The 10,799-nt window shown below is 43.0% G+C and overlaps 1 protein-coding gene across 2 annotated transcripts in view; it reads right to left on the bottom strand.

Moving 5' to 3' along the window:
- Positions 1 to 1,154: 1,154 nt before the first annotated feature.
- LOC133978602 (disintegrin and metalloproteinase domain-containing protein 9-like) overlaps positions 1,155 to 10,799 on the bottom strand; it is a 23,237-nt gene continuing 13,592 nt past the window's right edge. Inside the window, exons 14-24 of one of the 2 annotated variants that reach the window (XM_062416878.1) lie at positions 10,587 to 10,691; positions 9,429 to 9,519; positions 9,096 to 9,201; positions 8,817 to 9,000; positions 8,644 to 8,724; positions 8,435 to 8,540; positions 7,703 to 7,850; positions 6,366 to 6,465; positions 5,261 to 5,290; positions 4,289 to 4,344; positions 1,155 to 4,010 (exon numbers count right to left, since the gene is read on the bottom strand). In XM_062416878.1, the coding sequence (XP_062272862.1) occupies positions 3,941 to 4,010; positions 4,289 to 4,344; positions 5,261 to 5,290; positions 6,366 to 6,465; positions 7,703 to 7,850; positions 8,435 to 8,540; positions 8,644 to 8,724; positions 8,817 to 9,000; positions 9,096 to 9,201; positions 9,429 to 9,519; positions 10,587 to 10,691 (1,077 nt within the window). In that variant the 3' untranslated portion in view covers positions 1,155 to 3,940. The remainder of the gene's footprint in view (positions 4,011 to 4,288; positions 4,345 to 5,260; positions 5,291 to 6,365; positions 6,466 to 7,702; positions 7,851 to 8,434; positions 8,541 to 8,643; positions 8,725 to 8,816; positions 9,001 to 9,095; positions 9,202 to 9,428; positions 9,520 to 10,586; positions 10,692 to 10,799) is intronic. The other variant, XM_062416879.1, reaches the window with a different exon arrangement.

Genomic DNA, 10,799 nt, shown 5'->3' with positions numbered 1-10,799 from the left:
CCTCCATGCCCCTTTCTTCCTTCCTTCCTCTTGGCCTTTGTCCGTCCCTCCTCCCTTCTTTCCTCCGTCCTTCCTTCTTTCCCTCCTCCCTTCCTTCCTCCCTTCCTCTTGGCCTTTGTCCGTCCCTCCTCCCTTCTTTCCTCCGTCCTTCCTTTCCTTCCTTCTTTCCCTCCTCCCTTCCTTCCTTCTTCCTCCCTTCTTCCTACCTTCCACCCTTCCTTCCTTGACTCGAGGACAACAGGAGGGTTAAACACAATGATTAACAGATCTCATTCATTGCTTTTGTAATAAATGTGTTAAATCGTAAAGAGACTTTGTGGACACACAGTATGTTTAACCCTCCTCTTGTCCTCGAGTCAAGGAAAGAAGGGAGGAAGAAGGAAGGAAGGGAGGAAGGAAGGGAGGAAGAAGGAAGGAAGGGAGGAAGAAGGGAGGAAGGAACGGAGGAAGAAGGGAGGAAGGAAGGAAGAAGGAAGAGAGGAAGATGGAAGGAAGGAAGGAAGGAAGGAAGGGAGGGAGGATGGAAGGAAGGAAGGGAGGAAGGATGGAAGGGAGGAAGGAAGGAAGAAGGAAAGGAAGGAAAGGAAGGGAGGAAGGAAAAGAAGGACAGAGGAAAGAAGGAAGGAAGGGAGGAGGGAGGGAGAAAGGAAAAGAGGAAGGGAGGATGGAAGGAAAGAAGGACAGAGGAAAGAAGGAAGGTAGGGGGGAGGAAAGAAAGAGAGAAGGAGGGAGGGAGGAAAGAAGGAAGGAAGGAAGGAAGGAAGGAAGGAACAGTCAAAACAGACGGGGTCAGTTTGACCCGGGAGGACGACACGAAGGTTAAATGACTTTGTGTCTAATTATAAATGAGACACTTTCAGAACTTCCTGATATTTTAACATACTATTAAAAACTGACGGTTGATGTTTATTATTTCTGTTTTTTATGATTATTTCTCTTTGTTTGTTATTGTTGATAAAAAGGAGAAAAAACATCAATTTATAAATATGAAAAGAATCATAAATGTTTACTCATCGTTACGAGACGAATGTTAACACGTAACATCTGTTTGAATAAACTTTATTAAATTATCATCATGTGAATGCAGCGCTGGCCGTTGCCATGGTAACCTGAAACTGTCCTGGTGCCTATAGAAACGTCCTCAGGAGGTCACATGACACAACAACATTTAATCATTTTAATAATGAAATAAAAACTCGTTACCACAGATTATCAGATTTACATTTCAAACAAACCAAAGAAAACTTCTATAAAATCATTTATCATAATAGAAAAAGTGATGAGATCCTCTGCGTTGCTATGGCGATTAATTAAAGGGAGATCAGGTGTCCATGTTTACCTGCTGTGGTACCAATTACACATATACAGACACAGGTTTAATATCAACATATAACTGAAATATATCTGAAATATATCTGAAATATATCTGAAATATATCTGAAACATATCTGAAATATATCTGAAACATATCTGAAATATATCTGAAACATATCTGAAACATATCTGAAATATATCTGAAATATATCTGAAATATATCTGAAACATATCTGAAACATATCTGAAATATATCTGAAATATATCTGAAACATATCTGAAATATATAATTGAAATATTTCTGCACTTCAGAGATTTTCTCCCGTTCAGTTTTACGTCTTTATGTAACTTAATGCTAACATGCTAACTATGAAAACAGCAGGGATAATGTTTGTTTAGCATGTTAGCATGCTATCATTGGCTAGTTAGCATAAACACAACGTACAGCTGAGGCCGGTCGTTAGTTTAAAGGTTTTTACTTTTATTTTAACCAGACGATCATCGAGTTATTAATATTCATCCTGATCAGGCTTAAAACTGCATTCTATCAAAAGGCCACCAGGGGGCGACCGTTTTGGTGTCAAAAGGACTTCCGTCTCTATACAAGTCAATGGAGAATTCACCAACTTCTCACTTGATTTCTAACCTCAGTAAACGTTTTCAAAATGTGTTTATGGTCTCAATCGCTAGTTTAAAGCCTTCTTCAATGCAGTATGATGTTCATTTGGGACATTTTGGCCTCCCTGATTTTATATGTGACGATAAAGCAGGGTATGCATTAGGGCGTGGCTACGTGGTGATTGACAGGTTGATTGGTTCACAGGTTCAGGAGGGCGCCTCATGCTCCTCCTGATGCCCATATAAGTAGAATCCCTGTTTTTATTTTTCCCAGCAAGCACCTGAAATGTTCAAGATGGCGCTGCTCAGATCCGAAACTATTGGCCTCCGAGCAGCAGTCCACAAACCAATGGGTGACGTCACGGATGTTACGTCTATTTCTTACATACAGTCTATGATCAGCTGATTTATTGATTGTTTTGTGACCTCAGACTGACTCTAACCTTCAGGGGGAGAAAATCTGCTGAAGGATTTCTGATCAGACTGATCGATCAGTGGCCGAGCTCAGCTGTTCTTCTGATGATCTGATTGGTTAACACGATGTTTAATGAGCAGAATCAAACCGACAACCAGGAAGTGACGTGTGAGTGGTCATGTGACCTTCCTGCAGTCTGAATCATCAGAGCGATTAAACGTCTGATGAAATGACATCAACACAAACAGAGAATAAAAACTCAGTGTCTGAAATCACTTCCTGCTCCTCATAAAGATACATAGTGAGAATTATTATAATTATTAAACCCTATATAGTGGACTCAAAGTTTCCCACAATGCATCGTGAAGAGTAGTGTCCAACCGATGGTCACTAACCATCATGCATTGCGCTGAGAGAAGAATGAAAGACCGGCTTTGATGCTTCATGTTTCAACTGTGAAACATTAGAGACTGTTTCTGCCAATGAGCTTCCTGTATGTGTGAGTGTGTGTGTGTGTGTGTATGAGTGTGTGAATGTATGTGTGTGTGTGTGTGTGTGTGTGTGTGTGTGTGTGTGTGTGTGTGTGTGTGTGTGTTTCCAGACTGAAACCCGACTCTTCAGCTGTTGGCACGTCTGTAAATAACATCGACTGCAGCCGAGTCGTCTGTTTCTTCTTCTGTTTGTTTTCTGTTCAGACGGCTTGTTAACTTCCTGTTCTTTTCAAGTAAAAAAAAACTCTGAAGCAGTTAAAATATAACGAGGACGTTCTCTCACACAGTGCATCAAAGCTAACGAGGCTAATTAAGCTAATGAGGCTAACTAAGCTAATGAAGCTAATGCTAACAGTGAACAGACATTTGGTTTCCTGCTGAGAACAAAACTTGAACGTTCATCATCATGTGCCACGATCAAACAGCCTGAAACCCCCAGACCCAGGTCTAGGTCCAGGTCCAGAGCCTGACCCAGGTCCAGGTCCAGACCCTGACCCAGGTCCAGGTCCAGGTCCAGGGGAGCTAACGTTACATTCCTATGACAGTGCTGAGCAGAGAGGACGCGCTATCAGTGCTTCATTCAGAGACAAAGAAAGAAAGAAAGTGTCCAAGTGTGAACTCTGTGTCTTCAAACCAGCCAATCAGAGAGCAGGTGTTTGATAAAGAGACACGCCCCTTTAGCTGTGCGTTAGCCTTTAGCCTGCTAATGCTAGTTAGCCTTTAGCCTGCTAATGCTAGTTAGCCGTTATCCTGCATGCTAATTAAGTGACAGCAGTTCAGTGACGCAGGTTGATGACACGACGCGGTCGGTCGTGACTGTTGATGACCTCACAGTGCCTGAAGGAGGATTGTGATTGGCTGGTTTGTTGACAGAGAGGAGTCATGTGACCTGATGTGAGTCAGCTGACTGACAGCAGTGATGCTTCACTTCCTGTTGGTTCTGGTGGATCCAGTCCGGTCCGGCTGGGTCCAGTATGTTGTCCGACTTCAGGGCCGGCTGTCCGCCATCTTGGCTGTTGCTAGGTAACCAGCTCTGAGTGGGGGGGGTTGAATGGGGGGGAGGGAGTGTCAATCAGGTGTGGTGGGCGGGGCCACCCTGCTGTTAGACAGGTGGGGGGGGGGCGGGTCTCTGAGGCACCAGAGGCTGAGACACAGGAGACGGTTTAGGTTTCCTGAAAAACAACAAACAACTGATCAATAAACAAACAAACAGCTAATCAACAAACAGCTGATCAATAAACAAACAAACAACTGATCAATAAACAAACAAACAGCTAATCAACAAACAGCTGATCAATAAACAAACAAACAGCTGATCAATAAACAAACAAACAGCTGATCAATAAACAAACAGCTAATCAATAAACAAACAAACAGCTGATCAATAAACAAACAGCTGATCAATAAACAAACAGCTAATCAACAAACAGCTGGCAGGAAGTGTTCTTACGGAGGAGGAGGAGGCCTCGCAATGAAGGAGGAAGTTGTCCTACTGGTATGCACCACCTGCTCACACACACACACACACACACACACACACACACACACACACACACACACACACACACACACACACACACACACACACACACACACACACACACACATTATATCATCACTGTAATGTTCACTTTATGCAGATGACATCATTTTATATCTAACTGACTCTATATCAGCTCCCAATGCAGGTAGGATTTAATAAGATAGACAGTAGTACTACAGTGTGAGTAGTACTGCAGTAGTACTACAGTGTGAGTAGTAGTACTGCAGTGTGAGTAGTAGTACTACAGTGTGAGTAGTACTACAGTGTGAGCAGTAGTACTGCAGTGTGAGTAGTAGTACTACAGTGTGAGTAGTAGTACTGCAGTGTGAGTAGTAGTACTACAGTGTGAGCAGTAGTACTACAGTGTGAGCAGTAGTACTGCAGTGTGAGTAGTAGTACTACAGTGTGAGTAGTACTACAGTGTGAGCAGTAGTACTGCAGTGTGAGTAGTAGTACTACAGTGTGAGCAGTAGTACTGCAGTGTGAGTAGTAGTACTACAGTGTGAGCAGTAGTACTACAGTGTGAGCAGTAGTACTACAGTGTGAGTAGTGATAGTACTGCAGTAGTACTACAGTGTGAGTAGTAGTACTGCAGTAATACTACAGTGTGAGCAGTAGTACTGCAGTAGTACTACAGTGTGAGTAGTAGTACTGCAGTGTGAGTAGTGATAGTACTGCAGTAGTACTACAGTGTGAGTAGTAGTACTACAGTGTGAGTAGTGATAGTACTGCAGTAGTACTACAGTGTGAGTAGTAGTACTACAGTGTGAGCAGTAGTACTACAGTGTGAGCAGTAGTACTGCAGTGTGAGTAGTACTGCAGTAGTACTACAGTAGTACTGCAGTAGTACTACAGTGTGAGCAGTAGTGAGTATTTTACCTCCTCTGGTTGCAGTAGTTGAGCGTTGTGCTTCACATGCAGAGAAAACAGATGTTAGAAATTAAAAAGTTAATGTCAGTGAGACAGACACACACACACACACACACACACACACACACACACACACACACACACACACACACACACACACCTACACACACACACCTACATTCTTCATATTCTACCTCTAATGACTCTAAAGTTCTAATTATTCACAGCTGCAGGTTGACTGTGAGCCAGCACCAGTATCACCAGTCATGTGTGTGTGTGTGTGTGTGTGTGTGTGTGTGTGTGTGTGTGTGTGTGTGTGTGTGTAGGTGTAGGTGTGTGTGTAGGTAGGTGTGTGTGTATCTAGCTCTAACACACTAAACTCTACCTGAGTCTTACCGGCGCTGTGACATCATCATCATGTTCCTGGTCAGCAGGGTCACAGAGGGGTCGTTATCATTAACATGAATATTACGTCTGATTGGCCGAGGCGTTGCTACGGCGACTCATTCAAAACTCATTAAGAATCTCTCTGAATGAATGATGCCTCAAATAATAATCATAATATAACTAATAATTATTGATTGGCTGATTCAGAATTTGGTTGATAAAATATATTTATTAGTTTCCTGGAGTTCAAAGTTCACACAGAAAATGTAGTTTCACTTTCTGTCACTGAGACTCCACAAAATAATCTGACTGTATTTAGTTTTAGTTGTTTAGTCTGGATTAGAAACTCACACACACACACACTCACACACACACCAACACACACACACACACACACACACACACACACACACACACACACACACACACTCATACACACAGACCCACACACACCTGCACGCACACACACACACTCACACACACACACACACACCTACACACACCTGCACGCACACACGCACACACACACTCACACTCTCACACACACACCTACACACACACTCACACTCATACACACTCGCACGCACACGCACACTCACACACACACACACACCTGCACGCACACACACACACACACACTCACACACACTCACACTCATACACACTCGCACACACGCACGCACACACACACACACGCACACACACACACACACACACTGTAACTCACCCCGTCTCTGACGATGTTGCCGGCGTTGCCGCGGGTAACAGGCGGCTGTGCTCTGGGAGGCGGAGCTCTGCTGGGATTGGATGAAGCTGCTCCGTCAGCTCTGATGAAAAAAGACAAAAGCTGAGTTTAAGTTTAATCATTTATCTTTTTTTATATAAAGTCAGATATTTACATAAAATACTAGAACTACACAGCTCAGTGACTCAATGCAGCAAGACATCATGGACGTCACAGTTAGACCACCAACCATTATTCAGGTTTAATGATTCGTCCCAACCGTAGACTGTATATAAGAAATGGACGTAACATCCGTGACGTCACCCATTGGTTTGTGGACTGCTGCTCGGAGGCCAATAGTATCGGATCTGAGCAGCGCCATCTTGAACATTTCAGGTGCATGCTGGGAAAAATAAAAACATGGATTCTACTTATATGGGCATCAGGAGGAGCATGAGGCGCCCTCCTGAACCTGTGAACCAATCAACCTGTCAATCACCACGTAGCCACGCCCTAATGCATACCCTGCTTTATCGTCACATATAAAATCAGGGAGGCCAAAATGTCCCAAATGAACATCAAACTTTATTTTGATAGAATGCAGTTTAAAGTTACTTCCGCGTTGGCTTCATTTCAGAGGACCAGAACTCCCCTCCTGGATGAAACTCTCTATAAAGCTCTGTAAAGTAGAGGAGGAGCCAGTTTCACCTCATGTTGGATTTAAGCATAGCTCCTAATCATGTCTCTGTTGCCCCTCTGAGGGTCTCTGAGGGTCTCTGGTAAATCTAAGAAGCTAAATTTGGCTTCTAGCAGATATTTGACCACCTGTCCTCAGCAGGAAGTGCTGACACCAGTGTAACTGGGAACAGGACTGCAGGGGGGGGGGGGGGGGGGGGGGGGGGGGGTTGGGTCACTTTTAGAAGGTTTAACACAGCTGTTACTACGATGGGACACCAGAATAAAGGAGTGTGAGGTTTCAGTCTGACTCAGACTTTGTGTTACTTTGATTAAAGAATAAAAAGATAATAATAATAATAATAAGTAGCAGAAGAAGAAAGGAGAAGGAGACCTGCAGTAACAGCCGTGACCCTTTGATTCATTGACTGTTACTGAATAAAATAACCTGATGAAAAGCAAAACATCAAACCTAAATTATACTGGTGTGTTTTATTATTAATGTGTGTGTGTGTGTGTGTGTGTGTGTGTGTGTGTGTGTGGTTATGATAAAGCAGCAATACAAACATTATGATTGTTGTTGATTTTTGTAACAGATTAATGACAGTTTCTGTATCTGGTGAACTGGTTTGTGGACTGGGTTCTGGACTGGTTTGTGGACTCACTGGTATCCCTGAGAGCGTTTCCTGCGGCTCATCCCGAAGCGTCTCAGCAGCTCGTTCCTGCGCAGGAAAACAAACGCACCCAGAGCGAGAAGAGGAAGGACGAGGAAGAAGAAGACGAGCAGTCCGTCCCTGAGAGACGAGTCCTTATCTGAGAGGAACCACAGAGTATTAATTAAACATTAATTCATAAATCAGTTAAACTAGTTTAAAAGCAGCATCAGGTTAAATATTTTATCACCTACAGTGTATTTAAGTGGACTTATACTAATAATGACTTCATTTAAAACATGTAAATGTTTCCTGATCTCCATGGTAACCAGAGTAAATGTAATATTTAGAACAATTGTATTCCATTACCTTTATTTAATATAAAGTTATAATGTAAGATCATGCCAAACTAGTTGATATGGTGTTTTATTGACTATTTACTGTTTTTAAGCAAGTTGAATTATTTGGTACAAAGTTTTTATGGTTACACCACTTAGACATTTTTGCCATAATCCTCTAATATATTCTCTCTAAATGGATTAAAAGCAGAAATTTGATGCTGGGTCCACAAAAAAAGAATGTGTGAAGTTATTCATACGTTTATTTTCACATTTTAACCCTTTAAATTTAAACTAAACCTTATGGACATAAAAAAAAAACGTATTGCTTCTATATTTCCCATATATTTTTAAACTGCTCATCTTATGCATCACTGATCTATAATCATATGTATTGATTATGTACCGTTCCAGGTGGGTCCGCTGTCCACGCTGCCTCCGTAACCTTTGACCTGGCAGTGCGGGGGCGCCCAGCCGTCCTCACAGTGACAGTTCTTGTTGCTGTTGCACACCTGAGACACACACGGGTCAGAGTGAGGTCATGTGATGCAGCAGTGAGGTCATGTGATGCAGCAGTGAGGTCATGTGATGCAGGTGTGAGGTCATGTGACTCACCCCTCGTCCGTTACACTTATTCTCCACATCGCAGTCGTAGTTCAGGATGTCAGCGCTGCGACACTCGAAGTTCATACACACCTGAAACACCACAGAAGAAGAATCTGCATCAACATTCCTCCTTCTCTCCTCTCCTCTCCTCTCCTCCTCTTCTCCCCCCACCTCCTCCTCACCTTCTGGTCTCCACACTTGGTCCCCTCGTTCACCATACCAGGATCAGGTACGTCTGATCCCAACATGAAGTCGACTCCGTAACATTTCCCTCCAGCGATCGGCGTGGTGATGATCGACGGCTCGATGCCGAAAACCGTCTTCGCCTGAACGTTGGAGCACTGCAGCTTCCCACATAGAGCGTTTCTATGGAGACGGACAGAGTGTTTCTATGGAGACGGACAAACATGCTTACTCAGGTCCTCAAGCTGTGTGTCAGTGTGTGGGTGTGTGTGTGTTACCTGCTCTCACACTTCCTGTAGCCGAAGTTATGATAGCCACAGTTTCCAAAGCGATCTCCTTTACTGTTCACATCTTTAAAACAGAGTTCAGGAGCAGCCTTCGCCTCTGAGGAAGAGGAAGAGGAGGAAGAGAAGGAGGGAGAGGAGGAGGAGGAGGAAGAGAAGGAGGGAGAGGAGGAGGAGGAGATCAGAGTCAGTGCTGTGTATGATAACAGTCTAACCAATTAAACTCTGTCACTTAAAGTCATTATTAACATAAATATGAGTTTGATATCAGGTCAGAACGATGTTAATATTCAGATTATAATAAACAGAAAATGAATGAAAACTTACTGGGTCCAAAAATGTTCTGACACTGTCCATCAGCGTGCTGACACTTCCCGTTATAACAGAACGCCTTCTGCTCCCTGCAGGGCTGACCGTTCTGAAACAGAGAAAACATCTGATAGTCTGAGGGTCTCTGATAGTCTCTGGTAGTCTCTGATAGTCTCTGATAGTCTCAGTGTCTCTGATAGTCTCTGATAGTTTCAGTGTCTCTGATAGTCTCTGATAGTCTCAGTGTCTCAGTGACTCTGATAGTCTCTGATAGTCTCTGGTAGTCTATGATAGTCTCTGATAGTCTCTGATAGTATCAGTGTCTCTGATAGTCTCTGATAGTCTCTGGTAGTCTATGATAGTGTCTGATAATCTCAGTGTCTCAGTGACTCTGATAGTCTCTGATAGTCTCTGATAGTCTCTGGTAGTCTATGATAGTCTCTGATAGTCTCTGATAATCTCAGTGTCTCTGATAGTCTCTGATAGTTTCAGTGTCTCTGATAGTCTCTGATAGTCTCTGGTAGTCTCTGATAGTCTCTGATAGTCTCTGATAGTCTCAGTGTCTCAGTGACTCTGATAGTCTCTGATAGTCTCTGATAGTCTCTGGTAGTCTATGATAGTCTCTGATAGTATCAGTGTCTCTGATAGTCTCTGATAATCTCTGATAGTCTCCGATAATCTCTGATAGCCTCAGTGTCTCAGTGACTCTGATAGTCTCTGATAATCTCTGATAGTCTCTGATAGTCTCTGATAGTCTCAGTGTCTCTGATAGTCTCTGATAATCTCTGATAGTCTCTGATAATCTCTTGTAGTCTCTGATAGTCTCAGTGTCTCAGTGACTCTGATAGTCTCTGATAGTCTCAGTGTCTCAGTGACTCTGATAGTCTCTGATAGTCTCAGTGTCTCAGTGACTCTGATAGTCTCTGATAGTCTCAGTGTCTCTGATAGTCTTTGATAATCTCTGATAGTCTCTGATAATCTCTGATAGTCTCAGTGTCTCTGATAGTCTCTGATAGTCTCAGTGTCTCTGATAGTCTCTGGTAGTCTCTGATAGTTTCTGATAGTCTCTGGTAGTCTCTGATAGTCTCAGTGTCTCTGATAGTCTTTGATAATCTCTGATAGTCTCTGATAATCTCTGATAGTCTCAGTGTCTCTGATAGTCTCTGATAGTCTCACCTGGACGAACACGTCGCTCTGGCAGAGGGATGAGGAGCCGTTACAGTATTCAGGTAGATCACACTCATCTGTGCTGGAGCGACACACTGATCCTCCAGCAAGGAACTGAACACAACACAGTTAAATATAACATGTATAAATATAATATATAATATAATGTATATTAATATACACACAGGAAACATTTAAAGGGAAAGAGGTCAAAGGTCACAG

The sequence above is a fragment of the Scomber scombrus genome, chromosome 4 (assembly GCF_963691925.1).
Source record: "Scomber scombrus chromosome 4, fScoSco1.1, whole genome shotgun sequence".
Lineage (NCBI taxonomy): Eukaryota > Metazoa > Chordata > Actinopteri > Scombriformes > Scombridae > Scomber > Scomber scombrus.
This window is presented reverse-complemented; position numbering and strand designations above follow the sequence as displayed.